Here is a 19,774-nt window from a genome sequence, read left to right as displayed (position 1 = left end):
GAACATTTTCAATGCAGGGATATTGGTTTAATTTATATTTGTATTTTGTTGTAGTGATACTTTTAGTATAGGGATACTTCTTCTTCCTCTACATACCTAACTTTACTGACACACAGAAGAAAATATAGCTTACACATTTTTGCTGGTAAAAGTAATTGGCTTTGATTGATCAATAAAGTCACTTTTAACATTACCAGAACCCAAATTCAAAGAAAAGACTGAATACCAAACTCACCAGTTTTAGGAATGTATCCACAGTTGAATTTTAAATTTGTAAGAGAGAGAGAGAGAGAGAGAGAGAGAGAGAGAGAGAGTGTGTGTGTGTGTGTGTGTGTGTGTGTGTTCATGTGTGTGTCTTTGCCCTGCAGGTCTTGTTGGCAGCTTAAGGGAGGAATTGATTGTTTCTGATCCTGCCACCTCTGTTAATTAAGTTGTAAAGTGGACATATCTGGTTCACTATGGGGTTAATAGTGGCTTGATTTTCTGTCTCGGTGATAGGAAATGAGATCCTGACTTGACCTGCAAACAGCTTCACCTTCTCGTTGTCGACATTTACACAGATGACCTGATAGCGAGGACAGACAGCATTGATGGTGGACACTGAGGCCAAAGAGAAATCTGATCTAATTGAAGTTCTTGAAGAAGTTCAGGCAGGATTCTATTTCAATTCTTTTTCTTCTCTTGTTTCAGTACAAGAGGCACATTGCCTGATGTGATCTGAGCAAAGTCAGCGCAGCAGAACATTTATATTATCATATAATTCCCCCCCCTCGCCCGCTCCCTCCCTCACCCGACCCCCCACCCGCTGTTCTAAATTGTGTCTGCTTTTCGGGAATGGGATATAAAGGGGAGTAGGAAACTACCTCTTTCTTTGTGCTGTTTCTCCACCAAGCACGGAGCAAACAAGCAAATCAATAACCATAATGGGACTCCTCTAACGGCTCAACTTTATAATGGCAAAACTGAGATGGCAGCAGCATGTGTTATAGCTCTCCCAGCCAGCCATAACATCCATACAACTACCTGGAACACCGCTGCCGCCACTACCGCTGCTGCTGCTGCATAGTTTGATTAGGCCATAAGGGAGTACAGGCTAGTACAATACAACACCGGCTCAGAGAGAACTGCTTCTTTCTGCTGTGCACAGTACGCATTCCACGCGTACCGCCATTCGTCAGTAACCGTACAGTACAGCCTCGGCTTTCAGCTTCTCAAACCAGAAGATTTGCTGCTTCTATTTGTCATTGATGGGAATAAATAGGAACTGGTATAGAAATAGAAAAGCAATCAAATTGAAGACGTTACCGTGGACCTTGAAAAAATGCATTTGTTCGTCATTTTGAGAACATTTTATAGACACAACAATCAAGCCCTTAATGCAGGGATTGCTGTGTACCGAGGACATTCTTAAGCAGTTTAGAGAGCAGTTGTTCATTTTGAGGCTAATTAATTTCCAATTTAAATCAAACTCGCGGAAACTATCGTCGAACAGCTAAATGAATACATAAACAATGCAGGTCGGCTGAAAAGGTCTGGCGGTCTGTGAGTTCCACTTCATCCCACAGGTGTTGGTGGGGTTTGGGTCAAGACCCTGAGCAGGCCGGTTGACTTCTTCCACATCAAGCTGGGGAACGCATTCCTTGTGGCTTTGTGCACAGGGATCATGTCTTGTTGAAACAATAAAAGGGTCAAATAGAAACTGCTGATACAAAGCTGGAAGTTGATGTCTCATTTTATGTTGTATTTCTCTTCATTGGAACTAAATGGCCTTGACTAAATCAAGTGAATGTTGACTCCCCTCATCACATGTTTTATTTCAGATCATTACCTTCATGGTACTACATAGAAGTGTCTGTTGTGACTTGACGTAGTATCTCATTATGATCTGATATTTTGAGGTTACATTTTCTTGACCCTTACGGTGCAAAAACATTGCTCAAAAACAATATCAGCCAACTCAACTCCTTTCTGTTCATGGCCTGGTTTCTACAGTTATTGTGGTTGTACCTGGACTGTGGGTTTGCCTCTAAACGTGATGCTTCCTGACAACCATTGCTACTTTTATTATTATTATTATTATTAGTCACATTTCTCTTACTCTTACTATCTATTGTATCCACTACTGCTGTTGTTGTTGTTGGTAATCTTTTATCTGTTATTATTTTAGCCATTATTAGTGCTACTACTACTATTATATGGATACATTCTGTCATATGGATCGATTCCATTCTAATTAAATTATGTTGTTTACTCCACACATAAAATCTATCACACTGCTGCCCATCCTGGGAGAGGATGCCTCCTCGGTGGCGCTCCCTAAGGTTTCTTCCTCTTTTTTTTAGGAATAAAAAGTATTTTTAAGGAGTTTTTTTTCTTTTTCCAGTGTGAGGGTCCAAGGACAGATGATTTTGTATGTTGTACACAAATTAAAGCCCTCTGAGGCTAATTTGGTATTTGTGATATTGGGCTATACAAATAAAATTGAAAAGAATTGAACTGAGGCCGTCTCTGAGGTGGCAGAGAAGAGAAAAGAGACGCTGTATTAAACCAGCCAATCACATCGCCATTCACTGTGACTCAGATCAAAGTCATTTTTAATTGTTCTGCAGAGTTTTAACTTCTCACCGTTTTTCCGCCTTGGAAACTTCTTGTGAAGCTCTGAGTGCAAAGTAAAAATAAAATGTAATATTTACCACATCCTTTCCAAAATGAAATGCTAACTAAAGGAGTCCTGAATCGGGACATGGTGGGGTCTGCAGTAGTGCTTTAGGAAAAGGTCAGCTTGACAGCATGTTCGCGACAAGTAATATGAATGTCTGCATGGTGTAATGCCAAAACGGTCATTTGAGATTCACGAAAAATGATTAAGAGCCATGTCTGACAAGCTGAGTTGGTATTTAGAGGGTGGGCATGTCTGATCTTTGTACATCCTGGTGGGGTGCTAATGGGAATTAGAAGGCTTGAAGCATTAACATGGACAATAGTAAGAGGCGTAGTGCTAAAGGGTAGTTTTCACAGTTATAATTAAAGATTTGTGCCAGAAGCATTTGTAGTAGTTTTATTGTTGTAGTGGAAACATACACTACAATCTTTAATAGTAATGTCAGTAGTTGCATGCATATAGTTCAGTCAAAGGCATTGACAAATTACAATAAATGAGTATTACAGTTAGCTTTTAATGGGAGGGAGCTCAGGATACAACAGTATCATGACTCAAGGGAAATATTTAAACTATATTGTACATTAACCTCATGACCTAGGTCAGACTTTTTGATTAGCATATGCTAAAACACTAATAGTATCACGATACAAAGGGAATAACTGAACGACCTAACCTTTATTTGCAACAGCATATTGCAATTGGCGAGCGAGCGTGCTAGCCATAGCTAGCATAATCAGTAATATGTAGCTATGTGCCAACAAACTATGGAACACTTATCACACTTAACCACTGATGGGTATGCCCCCCCCTCACCCGCACCATCATATTAATGTTATTCATTACTTTGTGTTGTTTATTTCCCTTTTCTGTTGAGAAGATAAATGAGACTTCTGCTTATACATGTTTTGTTGAGCATAAACAGTCTTCACTTTAGATTAGGTCATAAAACATACTTAACTAATACTTAACTAACGTCCAGTAACTACTGAATACATCATGACTTGTTTGTGATGCTTTATAAGGCATAGATAGTCTTCACTTTAGATAGTTCACAGAACATACTTCTTAATGCTTAACTAACAACTAGTAACTACCAGAATTAATTATAAATTGCAGCATTTCTTATCATTTACTAACACAAATGATCTTGTAAAATTATCTATAACGCCTTGATACATTTACAAATGGGGAATCCATAATTCATAAAGTATGAAAACCCAAGCTAATTAATCAAGAATCAAATACAACTGTGTTAATGAATTGCATATGATTGAGTCACTCATGAGTGTTTATGGTCGAATAATGCTTTATAAATGATGAATTCAGTGTTTATTCATGCTTTACTAATGCTAAATAGTGTGCACTTATTATAAAGTGCTACCCAGAATATATTGTGCCACAGAGAGAGCGCTCAGTGTACTTCAGTCAGTCCCAGGACCACTCCAATAATCTATTTCAATTTGGTGTGTGTGAGTGTGTGTGTGTGTGTGTGTGTGTGTGTGTGTGTGTGTGTGTGTGTGTGTGTGTGTGTGTGTGTGTGTGTGTGTGTGTGTGTGTCTCCACACCAGCAGTCCCAGTCCCATCATACGCTCCGCTACCACTCAACAGCCTGTTTAGAGAAGGGCTCAATGACTCTTCACAATTCACCATGCTAATCCCACTTTTGCTGTGCTGGAATGCTAATGGAAGCTGCAGTGATGTCCTTGCTCTGAGCCCTAGTTTTTGTCTTGTGTTTTTGTTTTGAGGAAGGTTAATTGGTATTTTCAAATCAGCCCTTATCCCAGCTGGAACTCGAAATGCATGTGGTCGCTAACAAGTCAATGACAATTGTACCAGGATAAAACAAAAGAGCATTAGGCAATTTATAATTAAAAGTCTACCTTCATGAGTCACCACAGTATTGCAAGAACATTGACCCATTTCTGGCGCAAGTATGAATGATTTAGTCAAACATGATGAAGCAAGCTAATTACAGACTTCTCGAGAAGTGCTGGCTAAAAAGAGAAAATTAGCACCTGAGGCCTAAAATAGAAAATTATAAAAGTTAAAATTGGAAATTGCAAAAGAAAATTTAAATGACCTGCAAAATATGAAGTATCCTCTTTTTTCAAGTTTCTTTGCAAAATAGAGAGGTACGGACCGCTTCATGTCAACCAATGTGAACCAACGTGTCATCTTTACATGCAACAAAGCCATGAAGAAAATGACCAAATTCATGTTTCAACCAGCTTATCTTGAGCATTGAATCCACACAAAGTGCCCTAAAAAGAATTAATTGTACAGAGTTTTTAGATGTATTCATTAAGGTGCAGTTTATAGACAAATAGTGACTAACAGTATTTGCTCCCATTTCCAAATGAATTACGTTGAACTCATTTCGTGGCAGAATAACTTTGTATATGTGGTCGGAGTGGATTCGTAAAGGGAAGTGTTGATTGCAAAAAGATATAATGGTGGTTCACGCCAGACCGAAATGATTAAGAGCAAGGATAACTGTGTGTAGCTAAGACAATTTGTATTCTTGCGACTGGCCCACATTTACACCGTGGGTTTATTAATAGCGGGGGAACAGCAGCATGGATGCTCTGACTCCACATTCCTGAACAACTAGTAGAACCTTTGACCGCAGGTCTGCTTTAATTCTTCACCAAACTGGTTACATGCATGTAATTGAACATAAATAAGCCACCTGATGTGGCGAGGGTTCACATTAACCTTGACCCTGGGAGTCTGCAGCTCACTAACTGATCAGCCATTACTCCCATCATGCAGCGCTGCAGATCGGCTGTCTGGGGGAATTACTTTAACGTCTATGCGACTGGTAATGATTGAAAAGGAACTCCTCTTCCTTGTCGCGAGGCACTCAGAGGGGAGTCGGGACGGGAACGCTTGAGGGGCTGTTTCCGTACAAGGATATTTATCACAGGCAGGCCGATCTGTTTTACGCTCAGGAGACTCCCAGACGGCCCCCTAATAAACGCTTAGACGGGATGAAATATTCATGCAGAGTTAAATATGGATCCTAGAGCAGTCGCCACGCATTAAACACCGTCAATACTGATCAGCACTGACACCCCTCTTTTCCCCCACTCCAGTATTTTACCCCTCTAGATTTCGAGACTGTGCCTGTAGATTTTTGGAAAGGTATGAAGGAAGAATCATTCATGCAGAGTGGAAGGAGAGACATCTCAGTAGTGCGAGGGAGAGCCAGAGAGCTCCGACATGTGTTTATGATGAGCGAGTGCAGCAGTCAGATATGTCGTGCTGCTTTTATCGATGTTAACTAACTAACCGTAAAACAGCGATTGCTGCTGCAGCAGTGGATGCTGTTTTCCTCCTAAGACAACTCATGCAAATATCAAGCGCTCATGTGAGATGGGACTCAAGTCAAATATAACACACAGACACACACTTTTCATACACTTGTATAGATTCAAATTAAGCCAGCTGAAAGTGCTGATCGATCTTGGTCCCAGCAAAGTGGCATCCATTTCGGAGAAGCTCTACTCGCGCTACTTGGACTTACCAAGAATGTGTCAGGCATGGTGGACAGCCCAGTGGAATCATGGGGGAGACTAAATGGATCAGCATGGGTCCATCTGTCCACACGTCTCTCCATCTGTCATGTACAGTAAATCAGATGCTGCTCACTGGCTTTTGTTTGAGATTAAAAGAAGTATTTATGCCAGTCTTTGTTGAATATTCTTAAAATCCATTGGCCTCACTTGGATCAGATATTTCAAGTTGTAAGTCTCAAGTGCAAGTATTGTTGGTGTTGAAGTCTCTACTGAGTCTCTTTTCATTGCTTTGACTGTAGTCATCAAATTCACGAGTTGAGTCTCCACCTCTGGCCCTTTGCCCAGACTGAGGGATATTTCCTCATGCGGCACAGAGAGAATGAATGAAGGGAAACAAGCAGCCAAATGTGTAAGTTCATACTCAAATAAGAATAGAACCACATTGCATTACGAACACCAAGGTAATTTCCTCTGTATTGTTTCTGACAATTACATTACACAATTACTCAGAGACAGTATCGGCCTCAGCAAATATGTATATATATATGTATATATATATATGTATATATATATACATATGTATATATATATATATATGTATATATATATATATATATATATATATATATATATATATATATATATATATATATATATATATCTATATATATATATATATATATATATATATATATATATATTGTAACGGCCTGAGGGGAAGTGTTGTTGCAGGCATCTACATTCCAGCCAGAAGGCTCCACCCACGCGTTAGAGGAGCATCAGGATCAGGTGTGGGACGAGACTCACCTGATCCTGATCTCCTCATCAGCGAGGCTTATAAAGGTCAGGGAGGGAAAGGGAGGAGAGGGCAGATGCGACGAGAGAAGAGAGGCTTCTCTTCTCGCCGACGGAGGTGAGACCGGTAAGCCGGGTGGTGGCCCGGTTGTGATAGTTCTAGACAGAGCTACCTTTGAGTTATTTTGTTTCTTTCAATAAAACCATTTAAAACCTGCAGAAAAGGCTCTGCCTGTGATTGCTGCGCTGCCCGGATGTCTGGTCCCTTCCGCCCATCCTGTTACAATATATTACATTTACCTATTTTTTTAAAGGCAGTGAGATGCAGTTAAAACCTCTTTAATAAGCAGAGTATAAATAAACGACCACCTCCCAAAAAAAGTCTTTTTTTCTTAATATTGTTTTTTTAAACTTACAACACAACATATTTTTCAGATTTTGGTTTGTGCAAATAAGATACAGGAAATGTGTTTATTCGTGAGTACTTACAAATTTCACAACAAGCATCCATTTATTTTTTTGTATTACATTTACACATCGCCATATCATACATTTTGCCCATGGTGCAGGTTCATATGCTGACATGAGCAAGTGACAGAATTAATTTGCAATTTGCATCCATAATGAAGAGCTTTTTTCGACAGTATGCGTAGCCAATATCTTTAACATGATTTTAAACGGTTACTTTTTCACATGCACAGTCATATTCGGGCCAATGGCTAATATTTACTGGCCCTCTGTGTATTTGCTTCATTCCTTTTATAGTGTGCTTTGTTTACATTGTACACAGTGGTGTTTCCGATGTTGTGAGCAGCAGCTGAGGACTTTGTCATGAGATGGTTAAATGGAACACTGCCAGTGTCTCACAGGTCAACACTCTGGGGATGTCATCATCAGTGAGGGAAACTGTGTTGGATTTAATGAAAAGCAGCGACTGGCTGCCGAAGCGCCAGCAGACTGCAGGCTGGTTTCCCACAGTGCAATGCACTCATCTGGAAGCAGGAAGTAAACAAATAATGCCACAGGCCGAACAGCTGGGGACGTCGGGCCGTGGGCAGAGACACGGGCCGTTGTGCCTGCTTGTTGATGTAAGGACTGACTGGTATCGAAATTAGCATCTGGGCCAGTCAGAGTGGATTCACTTGTGGTGAATATAGTTTCATTAATTTTCCGTGATTACTTTTAGTTTTTAGATAAGAGTTAGAGGAGCATGGAAGTAACTCAGCACATTAGTTTTTTGATGTGTAATAATCATTTACTTTGTCGACTTCAATTGTAGCACTAAAATATATATATATATATATATATATATATATATATATATATATATATATATATATATATAATCAGATTTCTTTTTTTTTTTTGCAAATATTTTTATTGTTGTCTTTTTTTCTAATCGGATTGAGTGGGAACTATATTATAATAATTTTAACTAATGACTTTACAAAACCAGTCATTGTTCATTTTGAGACCATAGAGAAATATTCCTAATTGTTTTTGTAAAAACACTACAGTGGTACGAGGTAAATATGTTTTCCTTTCACTCTGTTTTCATTGACTCTGCCAGCATCCACAGAGTGTTCTGCCAAAAAAAGCATGATATTAATTATATTATTATATATATATATATATATATATATATATATATATATATATATATATATATATATATGTGTGTGTGTGTGTCTGTGTTTGTACAGTATGTATGTATTTAGTGAATGAGTTGCACAGGCACAGAGAAGTCGATGAGCCTGAACCACAACCATGTAACCAACATGTTTCATATGGTCTGTTTTGTGTTCCTCCTCGACCACCATCATGTGAATTGAGCAACACCTCGTTCAACCCTTTTTAATGTTTTTATCAGTACCTTTCAAAATGAAAGTGAAGGTTAGGAAATGGGTACGACTCTTTCCTGATCTGCCAGGTTGAATGAATAAAGCATTGACTCAAATTGTGGAAGCATTAAAGTGTACAAATAATCCACCAATTGGATGCATAGAGACCACATTTAGCAAACTACATGCACTGCATGTGATGTGAATAATAAAAACGACGACAGTGCATCAACCAGAAAAGCCTTTCTTACTAACCTTAGCTCTTTCAGTGCATTCAGACATACGTACATGTTCCTCTGCTGCAGAACAAAACGTATTGATCAGCTACTGAGATGAGAAATACCCATTGGACGTTAAAGTGCACTTGTATTTGTCAAAATTAAGATGTTTAGGATTCTGTTGAACAGCCAGTCATTTTCCACTGCGAGCTCGACTTCACAAATATCCTAAACACATTGAGTGGCTTGAAGAGTAAGAGAGGTGTCAATAGTGAACACAGAATCAATATCATCTATGATGAGTGCTTTGCAAATATGTGTTTTTGTTCTGTTTTGTCAGAATATGTGTATGGCTGGATGAAAGTCTGCTGATACTGAGGCGAGGCAGACTGCTTAACTGGTGTGGAGAATATTGGAAAGACACAAAGGACAGGAGGAAAGCAGTAGGAAGAAACATTTTGTGTTTCAAATAGAGAATATGCAGGAGAGGGCAGACGAGGGCGTCAAAGAGAAACAAACGTCTTTAAATATGACCACCTCTGCCATATGAATCAAGAGTAGCCGTTACCTCAATTACTGTGGAAATGTATGGACATCAATTTGAAATGTCCCTTTAGGAAACACATTGCCCACAAGACGATTGTACCAGTTTCAATGGGGCGAATTACAACTTTTAAATGTATTTCTTTCATGTTTTTTTTTCTTCCACTTACAGGTCTGATTCGGTTGCAAGAACTTATAAAGGCGCCATCCCGCTACAACATCCGGTTAAAGATCCGGCAGCTGCCGACAGACACCAAGGATGCTAAGCCGCTGTTAAAAGAGATGAAGAGGGGGAAAGAGTTCCACATCATATTTGACTGTGGCCACGAAATGGCTGCTGGGATCCTGAAGCAGGTGTGTGTGTGTGTGTGTGTGTGTGTGTGTGTGTGTGTGTGTGTGTGTGTGTGTGTGTGTGTGTACACATAGTTGAAGGTACCACTTTACACACCTGTGTTCTTACATCCTTGTGAAGGCGGTTCTCAAGTGGTAACTAGAGCAGGAGACAGTTGTGAGGGTCTGAACGGAAGAAGACAGCTTCTTTATTTCGTCTCCTAACTGTGGCGCTTAAGTCTGAGGCTTCACTTGCATTAACAATTTAATTTGACACATTTTCTACCACCCAATACATCAAAGTGTTTTGTGGAATATGTTTCCTTCTTAGAAGGTTCAACTGATGTTGTATATCTGGCCAAATTGTTGTCTTTATCTAAACATCAGGGTGCAGAATCAGTTTCTAGCTTTTGATAGGGAGAATGTTACGTCAAACTGCAGATGAGCTAACATTCAGTGCCGAAGCAGGCAGGCAGTAGAGTGCCCTTTATATCAGGGCTTTTCAAACCTTTTTCCCTCTAAAAGCTGATTTGACAAAATGAAAGTGGAGAAAACTGCTCGTAGCACCAAGTTGTACATTAGCAGTCGCAGACTTCATTTCTTTCGTACTTTTATGGTCTTTTAATAATGTTCCAGCCACTGCAGTCATCTCTATTACAGTCCCACCTTAGGCCAATGGCCTTTTGTTTCATTAGGATGTGCGTCAGTAAACGAAGGCTCTGCGGCTGCGTTGGCCTTCTTTATCAGTTTACTAAACAGAGATGTTGTTTCAGCTCCTTTAACTTCTTTGTTCTTTAACTGCTACCAGCCAGAAAGCCCCATGACGCATCGCTGCAGACGTTGGTGAAGTGGTGCTCAAAGTTACAACTTTGAGCAAAATATAAAATGAGACACTTGTGAAAAAAAAAAAAAACTCTGCTACCCATTTCTCATGAAAACAGTGAATGTTCTGCCTTTTCTTGGCTTGTCTATTTTCTGCAGTGATTGGCTGTGTCTACTACCGGACACTTGAGCACTGACTTTCAGTGCTTAGGGCGCCACACTGGCAAAATCAGCAGAATTCAGTGTACTGAAAGTACCGCAATGGCGCACGGTCAAACGGTCAAATGCAGTGTAAAACAATGGACATTACTCGCCCTAAACGGGCGCCATCTTAGCTACGTAGCGGAAGAAGAGCCCTTTCACCAGCTTTTCATTTAATTAATTTTGCAGGTATCGCAAGCAGATTTGCGTACGTCACTCTCGGCTAAATTTCGCTAATAATAATAATGCTTAATCAATAGATGATTTGCAAATACTATTACTGGTAGCTCACAAGCTACTTGTTCGAGACCCGAAATGTAGATGCGTGTTGAAAGAACGTAGCTTTATTCTTTCCAAAATAAACGACAAGAGCCTCAAAAACAGGATTCCAAACCAAGAAACCCAATTCCGGTGGAACGTAAAGAACAGGATTCCCAAAAACAAACACAATTCCAGTGGACTGGAACAAAAGTAGCGACAGGAACAAAGCAGGAAGTGCGGAGACACAGAGGACAAACTACAAAATAAAAAATAACAGGAACCCAGAAAAACCCAAACCGTGACACATGGAAAGTAAAGCTATGGAGGACACAGTGCTGCATGGATGTGTGTGGATGATCAGAGATCATATCCCATTTGTTTTAAATCTAAACAACAATCCTTTCCTCAACAACCCTCTACAGGTGTTGAAGTTGGCCAATCCAAATGAAAGCTCACTATGGTTTATTTGCTATAACCATGATCGTTATTTAATTTTGATCATAGTTATATCAAGATCATCAAAGATTTCTATCAAAGAAATGCATATTTATTTGATATAAATTATATCAAATGTTAAACCTACAGCACTGTCCGACATACCTGTTGTTATCTGAGGACTGGGTTGGTTTCTTTCTTTCGGCCATGCATGAGTACATGATCCCTCACTGGTTTCCCACCATGGAACGCTGCCAATTGAGTTTGATGGAGACTGGCCAAACATTCCAGACCACGTAGTAAATATAGTTGCTTAAAATAAGGTTTAGACCAATTATATCTAAACTATGACTCGTGAGTCATCTTATTATCTCATGGTAGCACACTGTGTATCATGACTTGATTATCAAATTAATTTCATTAGCATCACGGTCATAATGGGCTCCTTAACTGTGCTCAATCCTCTTCTGGGATACCTTGTCCTCTGCATGATGACATTATCTTGATCTGTGAGTGAAACAAAGAAGCTTCTTACACTGTTATAATAACACTTTAGATTGGTAAACAGTGACGGTTAGAATATTGCATTAGTTGCACTGTGGCACGTGTAGAGTGGTGAATTAAACACGGCAAGGAAAAGCTTGTCCTTGGACATTAGGCTTTTGCTCTGTTCTTACAATTCCACACAATGGTGTTCCCATGCAGCACAAGAATGTCATTTGGCATAAAAGAGGAACTTTGCAATGAGTAACTCAATTAGCAAGCAGTCATATTTCTTCTGCTAGCAGGATTTATCAAATATTAAAGACAACATGATTCACCCTCGGCACTCTGTCACTCTCCTAAGGTTTTTAATCAATGCCTGAGTGGTAGATTGCTGGGGAAGGTCAAGGACTATACTCTCATTAATAATTTCAGAGAGAAACCCTGCTAATGGGACGTAATGAAAGACTTCACTGTCCTGATCTGATATTCTTAATACATGGTACACCAATAAGTTAGAGATTGGTGTACCCATAAATAGCTCCAAGCCTTTATTCCCAAAATGTAGAAACAACAAGGAGGACAAGAAGGTAGGCAGGTGACATATACTATGAATTTCCTTCAGTCTGGAAAGGAGAGTGTGTTGTACAAAGACAAGCAGAGTGAAACTGTACTGTTAAACATTTAAAAACTACATAATCGTGTATATTGCCTATATTTAGGGTTCACACAAAACAACAAGAAATGTAATGAAAATCAATGAGAAAGGAAATAAACAGCTGAACATTGAAGCGAACAGTCAGTAGAGAATATAACATTTAATAATGAGGAGGTCAAACTATTTCAACAAATCTGCTAAAGAACAAAACATTCACAACATTTTGGGTGTTCACAATTCAAACTTGGCGACCCATGACTTTTTACTGCATCCTATTATTACAATTATGGTTCCAGCGCTAACCATCTACATTGCATCGGATTGTAACATGTAAAGTCACATATGAAACAATGAGTCATTCATTTCACACAGAATAGACGAAAGAAGGCCTCTGATTGTCAGCTGATGTCCGTGGATCTAGTCGCCTCAAAAAATGACTGTCCCTTGTTGATTTTAGCAGCTGTGGCTAGCTAGCACGAGTTTCACCTGCTGGGTGTGACTGAAACACACTAGTGTGAACAAATTAATGGAAATGTGCAGGAAAGAGAAAGTTATCTCTTTTAAAGGAAAGTATTATAATGATCCTAAACTCTCACTGTGGATGATCCAGTCCTGAACGGGTAGCACAGCCTGTTAGCGCACGTAATATTGGGGTTAGCTAATCACGTTTAACTTTCTTTAAAGCTAATTCATTCTGTAGGTAATTATGTTTCCCCCCACCATCCAGAAGGTTATTTAACAAAAACACAATTCAAATGATTAAGAAATAAAAGATTATATTTCAATTGAAAAAAACAAATTGCCGTAAATGGCTTAAAATAAAAATGACAATGGTATTTAAACAGGTCATAATTCTCTCTCCAATGTCTATTTTACATTGCTTAGAAAACATCTCCTTCAAACTGTATTTATTTAAGTTTTGTGCCATAAACTTTTACACTATATATATATAGATTACATCATATTGAAGTAACACTCACCCATCACTCAGTTTTACTGAACAGAGCCTGAATGCATCATCACATGGAACATCCTTCGCTGTCAGTTTCGGTGGCAGCAAACATAACTAGCTCTCCGCCTGCTGATTTCAACACAGATATGTTGTTCACAATGCAGCGTTATCAGGGATCAGAGACTAGAAAGCATTAATGCCGATCTCCAAATAACATAATTTTAACTGCATATCAGCTGACAACAATTGTCACTAAAACTTAATTTCACACTTTGATAGTTAAACTGTGTAATTTATACTGTAAACATCTTACACATATGACTGCAATGTTGATAGCTAGCTTTGTAATATTGACAGAATAAACACACTTCAAACCATTCTGCCCATAAGGTGTGTTGAAAAGAGAAAAGATGTGCAAACCTTTGGTTGTGCTGTTTAACTGTTGTCACGTCTAAACTAGATACAGTGGAAAAAGCAGTTTCCTCAAATTTCATCAGAATTCACCTTTAAATGCTACAACACAAATGGGGAGAGTTTTTTTTGTCTCTTTGATAGCACAGGAATTAAAACCAAACATGTAAGTTATCTCTTAATTTGTTTTCATAGCCTACAAGTGACATAAAAAATTGAATATGAGCTCTGAAAGGTTAACGACACTCTTCTGTTATCACAAGTTCCAGGAAATGGCACCCTGTGAATTACTACTGAGTGGGCTGATTCTCAGAGAAAATGCTGGAGGCTTTCTCAAGGTTTCCCACCTGATACCAGCAGCCATTATCCCTTGCTATCTGTTTAATCATCCTTTCCACACAGTCCTAATCTGTGATTCATATTGGTTCAGTGAGTCTCTACACGGCGGCCAGGACTTTGACACCACCATATAGCACCATACAGCCAGAATGGGGTAGCATGCTGCCAGCACACACACACACACACACACACACACACACACACACACACACACACACACACACACACACACACACACACACACACACACTGTCTAGATGATAATAGAATTATGCAGAGGAAGGTTCCACTTTAGAATCTCATCTCAGAGGTGCGTTTTTAGAGACAGATTGCCTTGGTAATGGTGCGAATGAGTACATATTCCTCGCTTGGTAAGATGAAAGGCAATCGCAGACAGATGACAAAAGTCCAACTCACACCGAATGTGAACCAAGGCGACAGTCAAGTAGAATTACATGGATATAATCAACTTAAAATGTGAAAATTGAGCTGCAACAGAGCAGAATGTCGTTTTACCAGTAATCCAGATTCCTCAGTTAGTTCTGGTCTTCATGTTTTTTGGTGAAACTACGTATTTAAACAACAATGAGCACAGTGTGTTTATTTATATGTGTCAACTAAATGTTTGCTTTTCCATCCTTTCATATTTTGCTGCTGCTTGTGGCTTTAGTAAAGCGCTGTCTTCCTTCTTCTCAGCCGTGTCTTGCAACTCTTCCTGAGGGATCACAAGGTGTCCCCAGGCCGGTTTATCCCTGCAGAATGGGAAGGGTTTGTTGTTGTGTGGTCTGCACACAGCTCTTGACTACATTGGAACGAACATGCAGGAGATTGACTGGCAAATTGAGAGCTTTGCCTTCTGGCTAAGTCTCCTCTTCAACATGAATGTTGGGTTCCATAGAGACACTGCACCCATCTATCTGCCTGTGAATCTCATTCTGTATTTTGTTTGTACTCAAATAAAGTTGGGTATTGAACCTCTTTTTGACCGTTGCCAATCACTGCAGAGCGTTGAAACTTTTCACTAGTTTTGACGTTTTCATGAAGCAGTTAACCCAAATTACTCAACAACTCTAATTGCACTTTCTGTGCAATCAACTATTTCCTCATCATTAGCGGGGTGAATGTGCACATGCATGGTCATCTGGCTCTTTGTGTCGGCCCTGAAATAGCCTGGAAACCTGTCCAGGGTGCACTCTGCCTTGACCCAATGTCAACTGCTATGTTCAATACACATTTAGTTTGCATCCAATGCCAATCATTTTGGTTTGTTAATTCTGACTTTCTGCAATTTCTCTTGGCAACTATATCATGGCTAGGGTAGGGGAAAGAAAATGGTTTGAACATGAACTTCAACATAAACTCCGGTCTCTGGCATGAAAGTCAAACGTTTTAACGAACCCATTCAACACCCCGGCCTCCACACCCTGACTTCACATTCTCTACATGAAGGATACACCACTTCCCACATTGGCACGGGATGTAAATCGTCATGTGCAGACTTGTCAAATATTGACATCATTTCTGGGATAATGGTCTGATTAACATATCCATCTGGTACATTTACACTGATTGTTGCTCTACATACCACTCTGTTCGGGAGGAATGTTGATGAGCTGCTTGCACTTTTCCTGTCTGTTCCAAACAGAGCCCGCGCTAAAAGCATCACATTGTCAAATCAACAGCAGAAGTATCACACCTCACAAGCTGTTTGTTTTTTTCTTTCCAAAAGATCGTAAACACCAGCTTTCAAACTAAATTCCACAGCAACTCCACCCTGGACGTCACCATTGTGTGTTGGATTCCTGACATGTGTTTCCCAAATGTTGGTCTCTAGATTCATGTATTGTCCTCCATATTTTTCTACATATGCCAAGCGATGAGACTGAGCTCTGTCTTCTGCTTTATTTAGCTGTTTTTCTTATTTTTGGTGGGTGTTTGTTTCTTATCTCTGAGCCTGTGGCTGCAGCAGTGCAGCAGAATATATGCCTCTTCACATTACATGGTACTACAGACAGTAATACAGTCACACAAATGACAAATGTATGTGTGTGTGTGTGTGTGTGTGTGTGTGTGTGTGTGTGTGTGTGTGTGTGTGTGTGTGTGTGTGTGTGCAAAATATGACAAAATCTTCTCTCTGCTTCCCTATTCATTTATAAATCTCCCTCTCTCCCAATCTCTCTTTCTGTCTCCTTCTGTCACTCTCTTTCTTAGGCTCTCGCCATGGGGATGATGACAGAGTATTATCACTATATCTTCACCACACTGGTAAGTAGAGAAAGAGGCTGTGCTGCACAGTCGCTTTGTCATCAGGTCTAACTCAGAGCTCCATATCCCCATGAAGATTTGTTGCATCCCAAAGAACGGGACGACGCTGCTCTTCAATCTTCATTTTCTCCGCTATTCATTTTATATTCATTACCTTGGATCATTCTTTGTCCCTTTAATGTTTTTTTTTCTCCAGAGCCAAAGAAAATAATAGCATAGTTTTTTGAGACATCAAGATAGCTTATTTTGCTTCGTGCTTTTTGCTTTACTCCACTGTCACATCTTTTTTTTCTCGATATTCATTTTTTTTCTTAAAGTTACTGTGAGGATTCTTTATGAAACAGTCTCAATGTATTAGTGATGACTCTATGTGACTGACATAGAGGCAAGCATCAAGAATAAGTAAAAAAAACACCAGCAAAAAGATCGGCTACATCAATATAGTTATTCTTAATGCTCGTCATCGGTACAACCGGGTCCAATTTATACGATGAAATCATGCAGGTTCACCAGAAACTCCTTAAGCTCAGACTTCAGCGGGGCCTCCAGTGGGGAGCCATCACTGACACCTCGCTGCTGGGGGCCCCCGGTGGTGTTGCTGGGCTCGCTAGAAAGATGGGAGGCGAGCGAGAACCAGATCCAGGACTGCACAGGGAAGACTGTCAGAACCGGCTGCAGTGAAATCAGAAGTTTTCTGAAAAGGACTCTGGTGCCGGGGAAACAATACTGCTCTTTTCCAAATTGACCACCAAAATCATTACAACAGTAAAATTTCTTATGGTGGCTTTAAAGTAAACGCTTATCATCTTCCTCACAGTCGTTCTTTTCTCAGCTGTTTTTTTTCCTGCTTCTCTTTCTGCTCTGGTCCAGATTGTATTCCCCTCCTCCTCTTCGTCCTTTATATTTTTTTCTTCCTCACGGATGTTTAAAAAAAGCTACCTATGTCACACACTGAGTCTGCCTTGCTACCAATTTGTCTCGGTAGCAACCCTAACCCTAACCCAAGTGCTGCTATACAAAATCCCCTGTGGCCCAAAAAAGCATTTTGCTGAATTTAGTGCATTTATATGGCACTTTATTAAATGCAATTCATTCCAGGCACTGGCCCCACCATCAAGAGCAAATTGGGGTTCAATAGCTTGCCCAAGGGCACTTCAAAGTGTGCACACAAGCTGGGGATTGAACCAACCCTGTGATTAGTGAATGAACCTCTTGACCTACTGAACCTCAGCCCCACTTTCCCCACAGACCAGCATCATTAAAGAAGACGTCAGCAGGCTGCTCTCTGGTAGACATACGAGGTCACCTACTTGTACTGAGGGAAGAAGCTCATAACACAACTGTCCTCTAACAATGAGTCAAACTCTACCTCTGTGGTACAAGTACAAGTTAAACATCCTGCTGTTTTCTTCTATTATTTCAGCACCATTCAGTTTTGACAAGACAAAGCTAAATAGTTGTGAGTCATGTTGGAAATACAACATTATACTTAAATGAGTAACTTGATCAAGTTCTAAAAAACAAACATTTAAAGCAGCCCTTCAATAGAAGTTACACTTTCTGTTTAACAGGTGTAACATTATAGATGTTTTCTTCCATCAGCTCAGGTCAGAATGTTTTTGACAGGAGACATTTCACACTATGTAGAGGGCAAAGCTCAATACCTTGTAGCAAAAACACAAGAAATATGTTTGTAGTAAATTGCACAAAACATCACCAGACTACTTCTCCGTGTACACGAGGAATACTTTCACTGAGCATCGAGGATCTTGAAGTAAAATTAAAATGAATAATACAGATTTCCCCGCGCCATGAAAAATAATTCTGATGTTCAAGCATATTTGCTAATGTACTTATTATTGAAGTTCCTATCAGTATGGTTTTAATAGCTCGCGCAGACATTAGTACTGGCTCAGCTACGCCCATCAATCACTTGACCTTACAGGTCAACTTCTCAAAACACAACCATGGTCTTACCTTTCTCCCTCCTCTTTATCTCCCATTTCCTCATTTATTTTTTCGATAGGAAGCAGGAATGCTTCTTATCGGCCTCATACTTCCCTACTCTTCCTCCCCCACTGCTTCTGCCTCTTGTTATTATTACGGTTGATATTAATCAGCAGCAGTAGTAGTCATAGTAGTATTTGTAGCAGAAGTGTTTCTTTGTCACAATGGTAACAGCCAGTTTAACATCTAGAAATAAAGAGTGTCACCCAGAGTCTCGGCACACAAGTAAAAGGACAAGTTATTTCTGTGGAGTAGTGAGAGCTGAGGCAGAAGATGGTGTCGCTTTTTATTTATGACCTCAATGTGAAGGGCTGGACTCAGTCTGGAGCTCTGATGTTGCGTGGCAAGTGACCTCGCCTTTGGTTGTCTCAGGAGAAAGTCCCCTTCTCTGTCCACACAGGGAAATGTAAAACAGCACACATCTATGTCCACACACTACTCAGCATTGTTCGAAGCTCCCTGACTGTTGTTCCACGTCAAAAGATTTGAGTGAATTACAACTCTGATTGAAGTCCCGCCCCACTCTCATCCTGAAGAGGCTGCCTGTGTCACCTGGGATCAAAACACTGTCCCTCACTCTGTGTCCGTCCCGCCTCCCCCGTGACCTTGCCAAGTTCCTTTGATGGCTGAATAATTCCAATTTCAACTCTCTGTTCTTTTCATCATGGCGGCTAAAAGAGATCATTTTTTTAGGTTGGAAATGAAACATCCAAATGAGCGTATGTTCTTTTTTCCACAGCCATTCTCCAGGCCCAATTTATGTGCGATAATTCAATTTCCCTCTGGTGTTTTCAGGAAGATGAAAAGTGAAATACAAACATGAGTGAGGGAGTGGAGGTAGAGTGGTAGTCGTGTTTGGCAGACAGAGTCCGGTGCTGACAGCATAATTCTCCCAGCAGAGTGAACAAACCGGCATACTGCGGCCACATATGGCAGCCTTTCTCTCCCCTGCCAGATTTGTATTTACTCTTCACCTTCCTTATGTTAAGTGTTTGTCTAATACGATATCGAAGGTTTGGTCCCAAAACCATCT

At 40.0% G+C, this 19,774-nt stretch overlaps 1 protein-coding gene across 3 annotated transcripts in view; it reads left to right on the top strand.

Annotated features, from left to right (window-relative positions):
• grik2 (glutamate receptor, ionotropic, kainate 2) overlaps positions 1–19,774 on the top strand; it is a 231,871-nt gene that overhangs the window by 77,308 nt on the left and 134,789 nt on the right. For all 3 annotated transcript variants that reach the window (XM_068570047.1, XM_068570048.1, XM_068570049.1), the window contains exons 4-5: positions 9,750–9,931; positions 16,681–16,734. In XM_068570047.1, coding sequence (XP_068426148.1) covers positions 9,750–9,931; positions 16,681–16,734 — 236 coding nt within the window. The remainder of the gene's footprint in view (positions 1–9,749; positions 9,932–16,680; positions 16,735–19,774) is intronic.

This window comes from Clinocottus analis, unplaced genomic scaffold (genome assembly GCF_023055335.1).
Source record: "Clinocottus analis isolate CAN_PGR_092001 unplaced genomic scaffold, fCliAna1.0.p SCAF_9, whole genome shotgun sequence".
Classification (NCBI taxonomy): domain Eukaryota; kingdom Metazoa; phylum Chordata; class Actinopteri; order Perciformes; family Cottidae; genus Clinocottus; species Clinocottus analis.
The sequence above is the reverse complement of the archived record's forward strand: the minus strand, read 5'-3'. Positions and strand labels throughout refer to the sequence as shown.